At 35.2% G+C, this 20,207-nt stretch overlaps 1 protein-coding gene across 1 annotated transcript; it reads right to left on the reverse strand.

Annotated features, from left to right (window-relative positions):
- Nucleotides 1-11,650: 11,650 nt before the first annotated feature.
- LOC131431484 (gamma-butyrobetaine dioxygenase-like) lies at nt 11,651-13,419 on the reverse strand. The gene is made up of 3 exons (XM_058597222.1): nt 12,497-13,419; nt 12,129-12,437; nt 11,651-12,071 (listed from the first exon to the last, which is right to left on the reverse strand). The coding sequence occupies exons 1-3, from the start codon at nt 13,261-13,263 to the stop codon at nt 11,756-11,758; spliced, it is 1,392 nt and encodes a 463-aa protein (XP_058453205.1). The 5' UTR covers nt 13,264-13,419; the 3' UTR covers nt 11,651-11,755.
- Between the last annotated feature and the right edge of the window lie 6,788 nt (nt 13,420-20,207).

Consider the following 20,207-nt stretch of genomic DNA (forward strand, 5'->3'; position numbering starts at 1 on the left):
TTCACCTTGCGCTATGAACATCTAGTCAAATAACTTCTATATGTCTGCCTTTTCGGGGTGTTCTGGGCGAAGGTAAATGCTAAGCTGATCCTATTTTTTTCGGTTCACAGAAATCCATATTTCTTTTGGTTTACAGATATAACTTGTTTTTATTTTGTGGTTATTTATATAGTACGTTCCATTAAAAAAGAACATACGTAGCCATGGTTCTGGTAACTGTTATCTAAAATCAACAGTTTTCGACTTTTGTTGCCAGTTTCAATAGATTTTCAAGCAACCTCGTTTTGACATTACCAGTTACTGAGGGGTAATTAGATTTTCGATACAGTTTATATAGACGAGTGGCAGGTCGTGTCGTCGTTAAGACCATCATTTAAAAGTTTGGGGAACACTATTCTTTGGATGAGCTACCAGCACGGAACGACCGAAATTAGTTCTGCGCCCAACTCGTATTACTGTTTTTGAATTAGTTTGTTTTTAACAACAAAATTTCCAAAATAACTATGAAGTTCGTTAGAATTGAGAATTTACTTTGCTGAAAAAAACTCTTATTTTTAAAGAATGTTTTTAGTTGGCGAATATCCTGGACACAAACCAGCAATATTTTAATCCAACACGAAATTCTCATTATGTTCTTAAAATCAGAAAATTTTCTTCTATTTATCTATCACCATCATTGCTGAAGGACAGCACAAAGAACACAAAAATGAAATTGGTTTTATTAACAAGTTTATTAGAAAAAAACTCATGAGATGTGTCATAGCAAAACAATCCATTAAAAAGCTAAAAAGGACAGTCTTGTTGAAACTGCTTGAAAATTGTTTTGATGTTTTTCGCATGTGTTACGATATATCCATATGTAAATTTTTAAACCGATCTGTAAAAATGACGTAACTGATGATGTAACTCTTAGTGGAAAGGGTATTTGTGCGCATTTGAAGCGATTGTGCGTAATAATGTTTTTTTCTTGGAACAGAGGAGTGAGTTTCGAATAATGCACTTTCATTGTATATGTCTAATGATGTTTTTTGTTTATTCCAACCTTCCGGGCTACGCCGTCCGGTATTCGGTTTTTGTTTTCCGAGTGCTCAAAGTTTATATATCGTTTATGTCTTTTCCTCCAATACAACAACGTATCTATACCTGCCAATATAGAAAAGACAACCGCGACTGCAAAATTCTTTTCGGTAGTAGTGTGCCATCTAGTGGCTAGTAGTCATTACGGTGTTAACGCTTTTTTCGGTGACAGTGCGCCAGCTGAAAACTGCAGAAGCCAATTCAACCATTTATGTTGGTTGACTAAAATCAGAAAATCAACTTATTTTTTCGCCAAAATGCTGATTTTGGTCTTTCCGTAAGTGTATCAAGAGACGAAAATTTCGATTTAATCACCTGAGGACCTACAAGAAGCAGAAAATCTCGAAACAAAGTGTAGAACAGAAGAAGCGAGCAGCAACAAGGGTCTGGAAATTGTATTCGCGTCATAAAACTGCGATATCGCATTTTTTTATTCAACCAATATGGTTTTTGATTTGCATATATTCAAGTAAAAATATGTGTTGTTTTGAAAGCTGTCAATGCCGGAGACAGCTGAAATCAAAACAATAATCACAACAATTTTTGTCGTGAATACGACTTACTTTACTATGGGGTGCCTTTTCAAAATTAGCCACATGGAAGAATGGGCAGAACTTAATCGTGAATATCTCGACTTGTATTAACGGTAGCAACATAATTCTTTCACCATTTCATCAAAAATATGATTTGAACAGTGTGAGATAACCACAAACAACTCAAAAATTAAGTTTTCTGAAAATTTTAAAACAACGCGGAAAACTCTTTACTTTTGCTTGGGTTTTTCGCGCAAGGACGACGATTTTGAGGTAGTCAGGCACATATCTTCAACTGACTGCGTATAAAAGGGGAAGCGTGGTCAAAAATTTAAATCAAAAGATGAAAAGTAACATTACTACATCACTTGACATGTAATATCATACAGAAATGTAACCAAAGAGAAACAATAAATATTTAATGTAAAAAAAAAAAAAAAAAAAAAAAATCGATCATTTCTTCTTGTGCGTTGGACGGAAGCAGACGTCGTGGGACCAGCCGCTTCGGAGAGTGTACTTTCTGCGTGGTTAAAAATCTCAAACGCTCAGGTTGCAACTTTCATTTGGACTTCAGTCGTCCGGTGGAGCAGTCGTCAATGAAAGCAGACCTTTTGCGTGGTATCAAACCTCAAACGCACAGGTCGCAGTGCCAGTTTCCCTTCGAAGAAGACCGATTACATCATCCTGTTGGTGGTCGTTTGCATTGGAGCAAAATACAATGGGAAATGGACAACAATGTGGAACATTTTGAAAAATCATCCTTTCTAATGGCTTTAAATGTTACCTTAAAGAACTATAAAGATTGCTTCTTTGTAAATCGAAAATTAAAATTAGCAGTGCAGTGCAAATCTAAGATAATATGATCAGTTTTTTTTTGCAATTTTCACAGTTCTAAATTCGCAACAGTGTTCAAAATCGTTTATATCCAATCGATGTTTAATATCTTAGAAAATTATACAATTTGGCCCTTCACGCACGCCTTCATGAAACCATAAACCAAAGAATCATAAAGAACTATACTGGTTATTTTGTAATATTTGTGTGTCAGAATGTTTGATGTAACTAATCTGTACTGTAGTTTGGGTGTATCGTTTCAAATTCTAGTTGTGGAAAATGGGAAAGCTTGCATAATTCACATAACCGGTCAACTAATTGATATTCGGAAGTTTAAAGAAAGAGTGTCAGTTTTATTCGTATTCACGACATCCAGTTATGTCTCTGATATTACACACCTGTACTTTTCTAGTTAAAATCGGTTCGCAGTCGCTTCAAAATGTCAATGAAAACAACATCGATGGTTAAAGCGTTTGGGAAAATTGTGTTCATTCGATTTGAAGAAATTTATGATTCCATAACAAGTGTTTATAGAACAGCGGTGTTGTGATAAAGTTAACCTTGTTTAAAATGAAAAAGATTTGGTGACAAATTAAAAAACGTTTGCTGATTTGGTGTTACAAAAATCAAACAATTCACACAAATTTGTACTCCGGTACAGAGATATTGAAATTAAAAAGATTGCTAATAACGAAATGTCCTCAATCAAATGTATATGTGTTCGTCTATAATTAATCCTTTTTGTCTCCGCGTACACTTTGGCTGATTAAAAACGTTTTTCTACATTGACATTGATTATTTCCGATCGAATCAGTGTTTTTTTTAGAATTTCGATCTTTACTGATCTCGACTTGACATGAACGTGATTATACAAAAATTAGAATCACATAGAGATCAGATCAGTTGTGATTTCGTAACGATGATTCATTCCTTGGTTAAGATCACTTGTGATGAAATCAGTAGTGATTTTTTATGTACGAGATCAGTGATCTTAAGATCACCAGTGATCGGTGATTTCCCAGCCTTGTTCATAACTAATGATATTCCATGTCAATATAAAATACTATAAACAGGAACAACGATATTTATTTCATGTATCTCAACATGCCGAACTTTTTTCAAATAGATCATGACAACTAAAACCGATTTGTTTTTCAACTAACAGAATTTTGTTTCAATAACAACACCAGTTATTTCAAATAAAATATTTGTTGAAATTGAAAAGTATGTGTCCTCACTAATTGACAGCGTTTATTTTCAACCAATTAAATTAGTTGTTTCAACCATCGTTTCTGCTAATCGAAAAACAAAACTGACAGTTTAGTTAAAATAACAATCGATTAGTTGTACAAAATTTTAAACAATCGATTTCAGAAAATCAACTAATATTCTGGTTGAAATGCGATCGCGGGTGGTTCCGTGGCGGATGCATGTGTTTTGTTGGACGATGAGATTTATGTAAAGGATGGCTCAAAAACCCTTCCAGGTCCACAATACTTTACTGTCTTCGTTGGGGAGGATGTGAGCGATGCGGACAGGTCGATTCAAGTGGAGAAATTCGGTCGAACGGTACCGGTATGGCAAGCAATATGTTCCTGTGGTTTGAAGTCAACCATTTTTTACACTACCGGAACTATAAATGCAGAAATTTATCGATCTGAGTGTCTCCAGAAGAGATTGCTGCCTTTATATAAGAAGCATAGTACACCTCCACTGTTTTGGCAGGATTTAGCGTCGGCTCACTATAACAAAACCAGTCTCAATTGGCTTGCGGAAAAGGGTATAAATTTCGTTGAGAAAAATATCTTCAGGTCTTCAGGAAGACTGGTAAGACAGCTGGGAACATGCAGGAGTTCAAAAAAATTTAGGCTCAAGCGTCCGGAAATGCGATGCAACACTTGTCTGGAACTTGATGAAGAACATTCGATCAAAAGTTCGAAAATTCGTGGACGAATAACTTAAATTTCATCCGGTTTTCATTACGTTCAAGTTTAACCTCGTACAATAAAGGATCAATTTTTAGTTTGAATAAAATATCGTTTTTTTACCATAATTTGAAAGAAAAATAATAATTATAAGATAAACACCAGTCTTTCAATATTAACCTGTCGTTTGAACTTTAGCTATCAATCGTTAATAACTTGTATCTACACTCAACAGGAAAACAGATTGGAAAAGATTGCAAAAACGGCAAAAGAGATAACAAGAAATCTCGGAAGTGTCCAGCGGAAGCACAAGGCGAACTAAATTGGTGATTTCATTGTGTAGAATGTTTTCTTGCAGAGTAGCGCCACTGCTAATTGAACTGCGTAGTCCCTCCACACAGATGAAGATGTACAGAGGCTGTTGAATTAGACTATTTTTTCTGCGAGGTGTTTCCCATGCAGGGTAGTAAAAATGGCAAAACGACTTCCCCAGAAACGAAAACGATACGGGTTAGATTCATGTCCCTGCGGCAATTTTCTCGCAAGGTTTCATTACTTCTACTGCTTTCGTCAGTCTTTATCTAATCGGTGTTGATAAAACTTAAACTGAGTTCATCGGGACTACATAGAATTGGGGAATCATATGAGTGTCAGTATGAGTGAGTAGGCTGAAAATAGTCACGGGTGAAAATGGCCACCATCACATTTCATCCAAGTCAGTCGATAAAACAAAACCGCTTACGTTCGGGACAGAAGAAACCAAGTACAGTATTGTGTAGTGAACAATAAAATGACCTCGAAATGAGTGAACCAAATGAACAAAAGCTATTGCCGATACGAAAGAATACAATTGTTGTTGACTTCAGGCAGTGCAAAATTCGACCTTCGATACGAGAACTTGAAGGTTTGCTTAAGGAGCAAATGCATCTTGACTCGCTCAATTCCCTTTGCGCATCGTATTTCTCTTGTACTCTCTCGTATATGAGCAAACTGTACCGGGTTGCCAGCATACATTTTATTATTTTGATGAAAAGTTTTATCACATTAATCTACCGTATGAGTTGGACATTAAATGGATTCCAATGAACAATGAAAAAATATTCAACTTTCACAAAGATTGAATGTCTGTGTGTTTGGCAGCCTTGTCGAGCCAATTTTATTTCTGTCTCTTTTTTCAGAATTCTATCGGGAAACCAAAGCGAAAAAAAATGGCGGATGCATTGAAACTGACTTTGTTTCACAGAAAAATGCAAGACTTTATTTTTATCGCGATGACATATATGTTTTATATACTAATCGCATCTAAAATAAATTATCTTGACTTTGTCACGGTAGATTTATGATACAAGCCTTCAAAACCGAGATATTCGATGAACAAGTAGAGGCATACATTTCCGAGCATTCTAAAAAAAATTATTTAAAAAATTGGTTCAATCGGCCACGTAAAGCTTGTACGCAAATAGGCCTAAATAAAAATATCTTTTGAATAAAAAAAGTGTCGATTTTTTCGTCAAAATATTCTTGTTACAAATTTTTTGAGTTATACAGATAACAGATATACAGGCTGAAACTAAATTTTTCATAATCCAGTGTAAATTTCAAATTTGCTATACGTTGGAAACACTTCTGCCACCTAGTCGACTATTCGCCGCGATCTTTCAAAACGTTCCACTACGTTCCGGAACGATAACAAAATCCTCCTGCCTGTTATAGAAATATTCCAACTATAACAATTTCAATACTTGTCACACGATTTTCCCAAGTGTTAAAGATAACTTCTTTCCATGTCGCATAAATCACACGAGAATTCGATCGGAATAAAACAAAAACAAACTTGTAATTTTAACCAATAGCAAAATAAAAATCTAGCGTGAAGTGAATATTTGCACCCACAATTGTGTTTCATGTGAAATCGGAACCCAAATTGTGGTGGCACATCGTGTAGATCGTCGTGTCGTGACATCTGCAAGTGTTTGCAATGCAGATTGAGCAAATATTAAACGCAGATCATATGTGAGCCTGTATATCTGTTTTCTGTGCTGTGCAACCTTGCATTATTCGCATGGATTTTGTATCAAGATTATGAATTCTACTCATAATATCAATATCAGATTATTATAGTAATCAGATCAGATGACGAAAAGAGCCATAGCTTTGAATTGGCAAACAATTTTAATGAAAGAATAATTTCGAATTGCTTCAGCGAAAAACAAATGATGTCTTTGAAGACAATTCTAATCACTTATTTAAAACACCACTGTTTCATTGCTAGATTAAGCTCTATGTCAATATGCACAAAATATTCGACTAATATGCGAAAATTAGTTGATCACGATAAATGGAAATTAGCTTAAAAGTCAGCGAAGGTTCTTCTAAATTAGAAAAATAAATAATAAGATGCTCAATGCGCGATTAATGCAAACGCGTGCGAACGACAACTTGTTAATGAAGAATCACAGAATATTTTTCCTTGTCTCGTAACATCAATACCAATAACATCGGGCTATTGTACCAATAGTCAACTCATAAGTTGAATCGACATATATATATATATATATATATATATATATATATATATATATATATATATATATATATATATATATATATATATATATATATATATATATATATATATATATATATATATATATATATATATATATATATATATATATATATATATATGTTTATTTTTTTTAATAACTATCTATTGGAATATGAGTTAAAATTAAATTATTAAGATTAAAATTGGGTGTTCAGCCACAAATGGTGACTTTTCAGCCCTTTTATATACATGATTTCTTTAATACCATGAGAACATCATTTGCTTCCGCAATTCTGAGATTTTTGTGTAGGGAAAACCTTGTATTGTGTAATGGGGAAAAGGAACTAATACAGAGAGCAAATCGATTCAATTGAAGATTGCTTCGATTTTTGTCGGAATTTGCTTATAATATTATGTGACATTACATCTAATGGTTCTATATTTGTGAGTCTGTGTAACTCATTTGTACTAAACCAGGGAGGACGCTTCAAAATCATTTTCAGAATTTTATTCTGAATCCTTTGAAGCGTTTTCTTCCTGGTGGAACAACAACTTGCACAATTTATTTATAAGTTAACAATTTGTTTTTTAGACAGAGCATAGAAGTTTTGTTTATAAGAGGATATAAACATTTAATATATTTATTACACTTTGCCTGGATTGCTTCAATGTGATCCATGAAAGTGAGTTTTTGTCATACGTTAAACCTAAGTATTTAGCTTGATCAGACCATGTCAATTCCAAACCATTCAATTTTAGAATGTGATTATTGTGTGGTTTAAGAAAAGAAGCTCTTGGCTTATGAGGAAAGATAATTAATTGCGTTTTTGCTGAAAATATTTAAACTTCTTTGTAGGCGACTGCAGATCACTCTTAGATTTCTACCTGTGGCTAAAAGACTAGTAGTTGAATGTTCAAGAAGAAATCCAAACTGCTTTGGTAGAAAAATTTAATTCTCACTTATATGAGACATCATTCTCAGCAAGATATTTTTTTCAAAAAGTTTTCTGATAGAAGATAGTAATCTAATTGGTCGATAACTTGAGGTTTCTGCTGGGTTTTTATCAGGTTTGAGGATAGGAATTACTTTAGCGTTTTTCCATCTTTTTCGGAAGTAAGCTAATGAAAAACACTTGTTGAAAATTTTAACCAGGAGTCTCAATGCAACATCGGGAAGGTTTTTAATAAGAATATTAAAAATTCCGTCATTACCAGGAGCCTTCATGTTTTTGAGTTTCCTAATAATTGATTTAATTTCATCAAAATTCGTCTCAATAATGTCATCTTGTGATAACACTTGGGTTGAAATATGATCATATTTCAGTGAGATTTCATTTTCAATAGGACTCACAACGTTCAAATTAAAATTGTGGACACTCTCGAATTGCTGAGCAAGTTTTTGAGCTTTTTCGCCATTTGTAAGAAGTATTTGATTTCCTACCTTGAAAGCAGGAATTGGTTTCTGAGGTTTCTTAAGAACCTTAGAAAGTTTCCAGAAAGGTTTAGAATATGGTTTAATTTGTTCAACTTCTTTAGCGAAATTTTCATTTCGCAAAAGAGTAAATCTATGTTTAATTTCTTTTTGTAAATCCTTAACTATGTTTTTCATAGCAGGATCACGAGAACGTTGATATTGTCGTCGACGAACATTCTTCAACCGAATGAGCAGTTGAGGATTGTCATCGATGATAGGATAACTTAATTTAAGTTTTACGTTTTGTCTTCGATTCATCAGTGCATCAGCAGATTATGTTAAACATAATCTGCTGATGCACTGATGAGTCGAAGACGAACCGTAAAACTAGAAGTAAGTCATGTGCACTCTGCACAAACTGGCTACCCACGAGGTACCAAACCCCCAAATGACGAACTTAATTTAGTTTGAGCTTTGGGAACTGAAAGATTTCTAGCTTCGAGAATGTAATGATTCAAATTATCAATTGCTGTGTCGATGTCCGCAGAATTTTCTAAAATAGTTTCATGATCCACATGGTTTTCAATGTGAGATCTGTAATCCAACCAATTAGCTCTATGATAGTTGAATATAGAACTAATTGGATTGTTTATAGCTTCGTTGGAAAGTCTGAATGTTACAGGAAGATGATCTGAGTCAAAGTCAGCATGTGTAATCGGTTCACTACAAATGTGACTTTGATCCGTTAGAACCAGATCAATTGTAGACGGGTTTTTCACGGAAGAGAAACAAGTCGGATTACTGGGATGAAAAACTGAGAAGTAACCAGCTGATTATGAAGTATTTTACCATTACTGTTATTTTGCCTACAACGCCACTGGACATGCTTAGCATTTAAGTCCCCTATTGCCTTTGAAGAAATTCAATTGATCGCCGGTGCATTGGAATGGCAAATACGCTCCAGCGATGAAATAAATTCCATGAATGGTTTCAACTTCGATTCCCAAGCTTTCAATAACTTTAGTATTGAAAGAAGGTAAAATTCGATGTTTAATTTGCCGTTGGACAAAAATGGCAACTCCACCACCCATTCCAGTAAACCTGTCAAATCGATGAACCACATAATGTGAATTACTTTTCAATTCGACATTTGGTTTAAGAAAAGTTTCTGTCACAATGGCAATATGAATTTGGTGAACTTTGAGAAAATTATAAAATTCATCTTCACTCGATTTTAAAGATCGAGCATTCCAATTGAAAATATTCAAATAATTATTTAACATCACTGTAAAATTTTAAGCTCATTATAATATTATTTGCAAATTGCCATCCGATTTTAAATGCTTCAAAAAGTGATGAAGTCGAATTCATTCGGAAGATCATTTGAAAAAGTTGATCTTGTAGGTAAATCATTTTATTTTCAGTTATATCGCCTAAATCGACTTCGTTTAAAGAAGCGAATGGCATTGAAGGAATATTGGTAGGTAGATTTCTACCTGTTACACTAGCGTTACTTCTATTAGAAGAAGATGATTTGGCCGATCTACCTATTAATAAATTTTGTTCGTTAGAAGATGAACTGCAAGGCGGTCCTGTGTTTTGATTATTTACATTAGAAGAATTAAGTGGTAGTTTTCTACCTATTACTAAAGCGTAACTGTCATTAGAAAAAGATAATGACGAGGTCGATCTACCTGTCAATGAATTGTTTTCGTTAAAAGACGAATTGAAAGGCGTACCTGTTTTTTGTTTTATATTCGAAGAAATGAGTGCCTTAGAAGAATTAGGCGTGGCATTTGTAACGGTTTTTTTGATTTTCATGTATGTTCTGTAAATTTAAGGTCGTTGATTTGACTTGTTGTCTAAGCGAACGAGCGTTTGAAATTTTTTCCCTGACAGGACATTTCAAATAATTGGATTTATGATTTCCATCGCAATTTGAACATGAAAATTTATCAGTGGTTTCATTCATTGGACAAACGTCTTTCGAATGCGATTTACCACAATTCAAACACCGTATATCCATATGACAATTTTTGGTTCCATGGCCGAAGCCTTGGCAACGACGACATTGCGTTAAGTTTGCTATACGATTATGCCGTTTATAATGTTCCCAATGAATTTTAATGTGGGAGATGAAACGTACTTTTTCTAAAGTTTTCAAATTGTTAACATCACTTCGATAGAAGTGTATTAGGTAAAGTTCAGAGGAAATTCCAGAGCGTGGTTTAGAAGTACCATTCGCTTTTTTTTCATAAGTATTACTTGGGAAGGGGCAAAATCAAGCAATTCGTTTAGTTCATTTTCAATTTCATCAGTACTTTGATCATTTGATAAGCCTTCCAAGACAGCCTTGAAGGGTCTGTCTGATTTTATATCATATGAATAAAATTTATGAAGTTTCTCGGAAAAATATCGGATAAGACGTTCGTAATCTTCCACTCCATCAACCAAGACTCGACATTCTCCTCTTCGTCCGATTTGAAATGAGACTTTTACTTCCGGGAGAAAAGTAGAAAGCACAGTACGGAATGCTTTGAAGTCGGAAATCATCACCGTCACTGGTGGCATAGATTGTTGTTTCTTCCCAGAACGACTAGCGTCCATTTTGGGATTTTTTGAAGAATTTTCTACTATGTCGCTACAATCGGATTCAGGAAGAATCTCGTAAATATTGTTAGACGGCATAGAATCAACGGAAGGTAAATCCGTTGTCTTTTATTTTTACATTCAGATTCTATAAGATCGTGAATGTTATTAGAAAAATGTTGAATAACGGATTGTGATTTATTCCGTATTGAATTATTTTTTGGGCTTGTTGCCTTTCGGTTGGACGCAGGCATTTTTTAAATAAATGCAATTTGAAATTAAATTAACTAGGCTAAATTAGTCTTCGATTAGACTCCTAGTTTGAAAAAGTCTTGATAAAGACTGATTTTGTGGTAGTCTTAATACAGACTGAATAGTTCGAAGAATAGTTCTTTGAATAGCAAGCCCTAAAAAAGGCTGATTAATTTCTTAGTCTTGAAAAAGACTGATTATATTAGAATATCACTCTTTGTATAGCCTTGAGAAAGGCTGACTAATTGTTAGTCTTTAGAAAGACTGTTAGTGATTCAGGTAGCCTTGATAAAGACTGAAGCCTTGAATCAATGAAACTCTAGGTAGCCAGAATGAAATTCCAGGAATCAAGAGCTATACGCGTGCGGTGCGAACGACTGTTCAACACCAACTGATTGGCGTCTTTTATCTTTCATAATGTTTTACTGCGTAAGTTCTGCAACATAGCGGTTCGGATTTTATAGTTAAGATAATAAAGTTATCTAAATGTTAAAAACCTGTATGTATCACTAAACAACGCACTCAATTTACAAATACTTGGAAAGGTAATTAATCAACAATATTTTATCCGCATCCCGTATCACTACTTTTGAGTTCTACTTAGCAAGACCCTCAGCTTTGAGTAAATCTCGTCCCAATCAAGATAAGCCCCTACGATGTGTCTGGTATTAACATCCGTATCCGTGTAACCCGTACGTCCATGGACCATCCGTACGTTGCTAAAGGTAAGTATGTCTCCCGGCGCAGTTTTGAATTCGACGGCTTCACGATGGATCAGACGAACGAATAGTGCCATGGCTCGATACCACGGTTCGACACTGGCCAAAGATACATTGAAGAAACTGTCTCTCTGCGGTACACTGTGATTAATTCGTTCCAGACTTCCATTGCGACCAATGCTGAAAAATACAATTATCATATAATGTCTCATAGCAAGCTGTTATTATACAACTCACCAAATGACAGGTGCTCGATAAATACTGTGGAATTGACCGCCCTCATCTTCTCCCACGTCCGTCCAGTTCACAAGAGTTTCAGACAATAGTTTGAATTCTTCCGGGTGTTCTCTTCGGATGAGGTCAGCCACGAAAAAGGCATCCGATATAAGGTTCTGTCCACCCTGAGACTGAGATTGAACCAAACAGTGTAGTAAATTGCAGCCCGGTTTGTAATCGTAATAAGGCAGGTCGGTATGCATCTGCAGTGGGGTGGATAAATAGGCCACGTTGCTGGTTCCTTCCTTGGCTTTCACAATAAACTCTTCGCTGTATGAGTGGAAGGAATAGTTTACTCTCAAAACACAAATTTAAAAAAAATGACGTACCCATAGTGTGTTTTGCGAATGAAACCAATTCGATTGGCAAGCCTTCTGCATTCCAGTTCCGTGAGTGGAGCATTCTTAATCATTACAATTCCATACTTGATCAACGTTTCAATCCAGCCCTGCAGGGCTTCATCGGAATTGATGACATCATCGAACTCAAACGTAGTCAAAATATCTCCAAATTCCTTTCGGCTCCATAATTTCGGCTTTGGTCTGTACCATTTGTTCAGATAATGTTCACTATTCTCTGCGGTAAAATTTCTCTCAACCAACCACTCACTTCCAAACACCGATCGATGATCATCATTCCATACGACCTCGAGTCGGTTTCCACCTTCCGGCACTGTACACTTCCGTATCGCTACAGCCTCGACATCGAACTGCTCCCAGTTGAGAATGCGGCTGTAGGAACCCGAATGAAAACAATTCGAACACTGACAGTTATCACGTAACCAGACAAGCGGGAACTCGTACCGCAAGTCCTCGGAGAGCTCCACGATCAGCCGTCGAGGTCCGTTCTCTTCCACATTGGACAAATAGGCTGCTCTTATTACTGGAGTTTGACGCAATTCATCTAACCGTGCCACATCAACACTGACCGCTTTCCGAGCGTTCGAACATGTGTGCACGGTGCTGACCGGTTGAAACCGAAAGTTCCTGACGGCAGGGTGCAATTGATAAGATTTCGCGACGACCGTGCGTTCTGCGTTGATAAGCGAAGCACCCAGCTGCCGAAGTAGCCGTGGGGTGAACGTTCGAAATAGCATGATTCTCTATATTCCTTCTGCTACCTACCAAGCAGACTTGAATGAAGTGCAGTCGCGACAGTTGGACTTCGGACTCTGCTATTTAAGGTGAAATATTTGTTTCTGATTGTTTGAACCGAGGCGAGGTGGCGTTCGTCGAACGCGTGCTTACTGATAACTGACTCGACTAACACTGATGACGAGACCGAAAGTTGACTTTTGCTCGAAGTTATCGTGGGGCGCTCTGCTGTCGCTTTGTTTGTATACAGAGTAGTGGTAATCGCTCTCGCTTCGTTTGAAAAAACCGGAATAAAAATTTTAATAGACGTATATCATTGCCATTAGGCTTTTACTGAAAAGATACAATGATAGGTTGGCGCTAGTGGAATTAAACATTTCATGTTTAATGAAGTAACTCTAAGCTTTGTGACAGTTTGACAGCTATTAGGTTCCAAGACCTGTTTGTATTATTGCTCTACGGAGGAACATTCATAGTAACGACACCGACAGTATCATCTGTCCAAAAATGCAACGTTTATGCCTTATTTTTACAGACCTGGATGTGTAATGATATGACAGATTTATTAGAAGGTTGAAGAATGAACTAAAGTCTCCTCGAGCCAACAAACTTAAATACCTAACATTTCTGTATTTCTAGTTGGTTCGGTTGATTTGGTGGCTTCCTAGGCATATGTGCTTACTCATTCTGGAACGTATTGTCAATACAGTTGATGAAGAAGAACATTTATTAAAATAATCGGGACAATTTAAAAAAATATCGGGACAATTTAAAAAAATAATCGGGAATAATATAAAAAATAATCGGGACAATTTAAAAAAAAATAAAAATTTTCCGAGGCCCGGAGGGCCGAATGTCATATAGCCAGTTTATCTGCACAAACTTGTTCAGTTTGACTGTATCATAGTGTAATCGGTTCACAGTTGTCTGCAAGCAGTCAAAATCGGCTTAACTGTCCATCTGTATGCAGTCAAAGTGTGCAGATTATCTGTGACAATGTAATCACAGTGTGATCATAGTCGACAGACAAACAGTTGATGACTGTACAGACAAATTTGACTGTTTCTGAAACTGTTGTGCAGAAGTTGTCTGCCACAGATTCTATGACAACCAAAAACTTGTTTATTTCATTCAAACACAAAGCAAAACGTTCCAGCACCAGTGTGAGAAGTGAGTGCACGTGGTTTTCCTCTAAAGGGTTGGTTTCGTGATAAATTTTTTTCTAATGTGTAGAAACCAGATAGTAATAAAAAACCTGTTTAAATCCACCTAGTGGTGTATTGGTGTATGTGCTATTCTTCGAAATACTTTTTATTGCTTCTTGAAGGAAAACAAAAAACATTGATTTCGCATCAATTAGCACAACCAACAAAATGAAACAGTTTTGCTATAGCAGGTACTTCTGCAACCGGTGTAAATGAAGTCGGTTCTAATGACCATCTGTTAACATGACTTACAAACTGCATTGTAAATTTTATAAGATTTTATATGATTCGGCCATCGTACTTTAAACGACGGTTTAAATTTTAAATACTTATAATTTTAGAAATGGCTAAAATGAAATTATAGAATTCTTTATAGACTTATTTATTTTACTACTGAATTTTCCAAGCTCCTCCTCCACGATAAAGTGCAATGGATCTCCAGAAGCATAGTACTGGAACGCTTTGCTTTGTACTTGGATGAAATAATTAAGAAAAATTAAATAATGAATCAATGAAAAAAGTATTTACTATTCCAAATTAAAAACGTGTTTAATCCACCTAGCATTGAGATGATACCTTTTTTTATCAATCCGCATGTGTTTTTTGCATGAATATTCTTCGGTGTTTAAGTTTTCATGACATTATTTTAATGACCGTCGTTTTCAGCGACAATTTGAAATTTTAATCACTCATTTCTCTGTAATGTCGAAACTGCAAATCAGATCGAATTTGAATCCAGAAGTGTGATGATCGATTAAACATACCATGATATGTAAGTTTCACTTTAGAGTTAACGGTAATTTAAGGTACTTCCAGAGCCGGTATTCAGGATCCAGCATAACCCAAACCGATTCGTATGGTCATATGAAAAATAAATTACAACAGTTTTGAGTCCAACTTTGAAGCTTTTCGGGATTGTCATCTTCTAAATCGGTTTGAATTTTAAAAATTCACCATCATGTAATTCGAGAATCGGAAGTCATAATTGAATAAAATTAACTAATTTTTGTATGTATGTATAAAATTAATAAATTTTGTATAAAAGTTTATTTTAATTTGAATTTTTGTTTCTGAAATTTGATTAGGCTTTTTTTGAGAAAACGATTGAGCTTTGAGAAACGATTTTAAATTGGAACCGGAATTCTAAAATCGGTATGGCCGAAGTCAGATAAATTCACCTGAGTAGCTGTATAGTTTACATTTGTTTCAAAATATTTGAAAATCAGTGAAGACGTCTTTGAGAAATCATAGCACGAATTAAATTTCTAGGTGCCTTCTGAATCGACAACTGAATACCACTGAAACTGATAAAAGTTAATTTTTTTCATCAACTATCCAAATAAGCTAACCCGATAAACCTGATTAATTTATGTGGAATAGACATTTTTATACCAATTACCCTGTATCCCCATATCCTCCTGTAGTTCCGGAACCAGAGGTCGGAACCAAACATAACTCAGGAACTTTGTTTGGGAGCATACGACTTTTCGTATGAATCTGAATTTGTAGAAAGGAAATTCTCCGAGAAAATTGAGTGAAATTATTTGTCACACACGCATTTGCTGATCTCGAAGAACTGATTCGAATGGTATATGGATGTTATGTTCTTCCAGCATTTATTGCTGTGAGTAGTTTAAAACAATGTAATTTAAAAAAATTCTGCCATCATCTGGTTTATATATGTCATATTCGAACGATTATGTTGCCAAAAACGAGCCGTGCTAAAATCGGTCCGAGGCTAAATGTCATGAAAAAGAATGCTGTACACAGTCTTTTTGGTACTTAGAAACAATTGTATGTAACAGTATAAAAAATCGTGTTTTCGTTGCTCCCAAGCATTTCTTTGTCATACAGCGCTCAAAACTCTTACTGCTGGAATAGGGGGAAAAGTAGTTTACACAAAAATTTCGATATCTCCGTTAAAAATGGACGGATTTTAACAATCTATGGCTTGTTGGATAGGTATTACCGTGCGGAATCTAAGTCTGAAAACATATTCTGTTTTCAAGGTACATTGTGACAGATACTATCAAAAAACTGAAAATTTTGACATAAAACTTCATATAACTCAAAAAGTAAACATCCGATCTCAAAACCATTCAATAGCGTTTTGGGTGACGGGGAGACCTTTCATTTGCGACTAGTTTGATCAAAATCGGTCCAGCCATCTCTGAGATCTCGACCTCTTAGTTGACAACACACATACACACACGGACATTTGCTCAGTTCGTCGAGCTGAATCGATTGGTATATGTCATTCGGCCCTCCGGGCCTCGGAAAAATTTTCTAAAGTTTGAGCGAATTCTATACCTATTTTTTTATATATAAAACCCCTTCTTAATCCACCTAGTGGTGTGATAATGCCTTTCTCTTTTTTCATAACAGTCTCATGAAAATGTATTTCATAATCTTATTAAATAATTTCGGATACTAATTTCGAAACTAATTGATTCAGATTGATTCGAGTAGTTCACAAAAGCATGCTTCAGTGTTTATGTCACACAGTCAGCATCATTTTTCCAAATTAGTGCTTGACATTTGCGTTGCCTATTTGTAATCAGTGATGCTAATCTAAAAAAAGCCTTCTTAGTCCACTTAGTGGAATTTTCATGTATCTTGAAAAATCACCATAGGGGGGAGTACATGAAATTTTCGAAATCGAAAAAAAAATTTGATGCCAAAAGGCTTAGAATTGCATGAAACGTCGAGATTTAGTGTCATCTCGAAAAAAAATTTTTTTGAAAAAGTCGACTTTTTGGGACTTAGAAAAAATATGAAAAAGTCCCAGAAAGTTGATTTTTTCAAAAAAAAGTTTTTTTGAGATGACACTAAATTTCGATGTTTCATGCAGTTTTAAGAGTTTCGGCATCAAAAAAAATTTTCGATTTTGGAAATTTCATGTACTCCCCCCTATGGTGCTTTTTCAAGATCGAAAATTGTCAAACCTTTACCACCGGGCAGCACCCCTTGAGCATGTCTGATTTAGGTCAAATTTTGCATGAAGGCTTTTTTCGAGGTGCTTAAACTTTTGAGCACTAGAACTTAACGAAAATAGAGGTGATCCCAAAATTTTGGCACCCTTATATATATAAGAGCGGTAAAAATCATCGTGTTTTGTCGGTTACGTCACTTATGCCATCATATATCTAAAACCAAAAGTCACAACCATTTGATCTTCGAACTTGATCAATGGCCCGATAGTAGCTTTCAAACGAGCCCAAGTTTGTTAAAATCGGATCAACCATCTCTGAGAAAATTGAGCGCGTTCAAATACAACGCTTTTTGTCGGTTACGTCACTTATACAATCATATCTCCGGAACCAAAAGTCACAGCCATTTGATCTTCGAACTTGATCAATGGTACGACAGTAGCTTTCAAACGAGCCCAAGTTTGTTAAAATCGGTTCAGCCATCTCTGAGAAAATTGAGCGCGTTCAAATATCTTCGAAAAGTGCACACACATACACAGGTAAAAATGCTGAACGGTAACAGAAAATGTACTTACTTGAATTTGAATTTTTTCTAGATTTTGTGAATATTTACCGAATTTCCAATAGCTTATTGTTCGTTCATTAGTTCGATAATTGAATTGATTATAAAGCGTTTGGTAATAAAATTTTGGATCTGTCAAAATCTGAACTCTGCCCCAAAGCGAATTCATGCCGTTATACCATATTTGAAAGAGCTTGAACTGGAGACAACCTTTCCAAAATTTCAACTCTTTAATTGTCATATTTACGGAGGTATGATGATTCTATGTATTTTCATTGCATTTGAATTTTGAATCTACTACTCCATTTACAATCTATTGAAAATGTATTTGTTGCGTGAAAAATACTTAACAATTGCGAAACATATTTTTTTGCGCTTTCGATCTCGGTGCCACTCTGGATTTTTTAGTAATAGCAGATATACCCGTATGATGTGAGCGTTAAGACACAAACGTGTAGATAATGAACATATGATGTGAAAGAATCTTAATTTTTGTTTGTTTGTGACATCTGCTAAACATATCAAATATACATCATAGTCATAGAACAAACAACATCGTATATTTTCATCATTGAAAAATTTTCGAATTTTGTATTAGAAAGAGATGATTTGGGGAAAGCATTAGAATTATGTTTGCATTTGAAGAAAAATATTGCAGAGTCAAATCAAAATCAGTTTCAAAGTTCAGGAATGAATTTAAATAGAATGACTACCATTTGCTTTTATCGAATAGCCACGCATTGACTTTGTTGATTTTTAGATACATCGAAGAGCTTCGGTATCATATTTTTTAAAACTGTGGAAAAGTTTAGTATTTGAAATTTTCTAAAATAATAACCATGCGTCTCCGAGCCTCGGAAAATTTTTCTAAAATTTGAGCGATTTCTATACCTATTTTTGATATTTATAAAAAAGGTAAAAAAACCGGGGCACATCTATGTTCCTTCTTTAATTGCTTCCAAACACAACACACCAAGTAGCAACGCAACGAACTTCCGTTTGTGAGACCAGATCGATGTTTTATCAAAATGCAATATTCCGTGAAAAGTTCTCTGCCCCACAAACTTTCTTCCAATGTGATCACTGTGTGCAGAAAAACTGTAATAAACAGCCCACTCCCTATATTTAAGTCTTTAACCAGTTTTATTTGTCTGATCAATGTAATCACCATACAGACATGCTCAAAAAAGTCTGTCACAGTCAAACATAACAACTGTCAAAGTATTGACTGTTGCAGTCATTTAACTGTGAATAGTGTGATCACATTGCCAGACCAAATATAAACTGCCGAAAAATTACTTGTCTGTAGCAGATAAACTGTGACAGATAAACTGGCTAGTCTGATCGTAGCTTAAGAGGTCGAGATCTCAGAGATGGCTGGACCGATTTTGATCTAGTCGCAAATGAAAGGTCTCTCCGTCACCCTGAACGCTATTGAATGGTTTTGAGATCCGATGCTTACTTTTTGAGTTATACGAAGTTTTATGTCAAAATTATCAGTTTTTTAACAGTTTCTGTCACAATTGACATTGAAAACAGAATATATTTTCAGACTTAGATTCCGCACGGTAATACCTATCCAACAAGCCATAGATTGTTAAAATTCGTCCATTTTTAACGGAGATATCGAAATTTTTGTGTAAGCAACTTCAATTTAATAATAAATAACTGAAATAAAGGCAACTGTCTTTGTTCCAATTCTATCTGAAGCAAGCTTTATTACATGAAAAAACGAAAAGAGTTTTGAAGAGTAGCCGCAAACGGATCAAACTCGTTCAACATTCCCTGGTATCCGGACAGTTCGAACGTGGCACGGAAGTTTTATTTTGGTTACAGAACCTGTTTTGTTCACAGTATTACGCTAAGGCAACGGCATTTTCGACGTTAAATTTAACATGTTTTCAAACTCACGAGTAGTTGTAAGCAGAGTCGGTGAAAGAGGTGGGTACGGTGGGTAGTACTACCCATCCGAAAATTCCAAAAGTGGGTAATTACCCACCTGAAATTTCGATCGATAAACAATGGTAATATTAGTATGATTCATAATTAGAATATTTGTAACTCAGAATAATAAAGGAAGGATGTGAAGATATGCAACAGAAAGGTGGGACGTGATTTCTGTTTGCTCAAATGAACCTTCACATCTCACCTTTCCGTTCTATATCTTCACATAAATAAAAAAAACTTTTGACGTAGGATTACATTTTTGTTTTCAATACTGGGGTGCGACAGTTTTATATACATAAGCT

The sequence above is a fragment of the Malaya genurostris genome, chromosome 2, assembly GCF_030247185.1.
Source record: "Malaya genurostris strain Urasoe2022 chromosome 2, Malgen_1.1, whole genome shotgun sequence".
Classification (NCBI taxonomy): domain Eukaryota; kingdom Metazoa; phylum Arthropoda; class Insecta; order Diptera; family Culicidae; genus Malaya; species Malaya genurostris.

Coding starts and splice junctions, on each gene's coding strand:
- LOC131431484 (XM_058597222.1), bottom strand. CDS start 13,263: ATGCTATTTCGAACGTTCACCCCACGGCTACTTCGGCAGCTGGGTGCT. Junction 12,438..12,496: donor ATTCGCAAAACACACTATGG/GTACGTCATTTT, acceptor CCACTCATACAG/CGAAGAGTTTATTGTGAAAG. Junction 12,072..12,128: donor TATCGAGCACCTGTCATTTG/GTGAGTTGTATA, acceptor TGTATTTTTCAG/CATTGGTCGCAATGGAAGTC.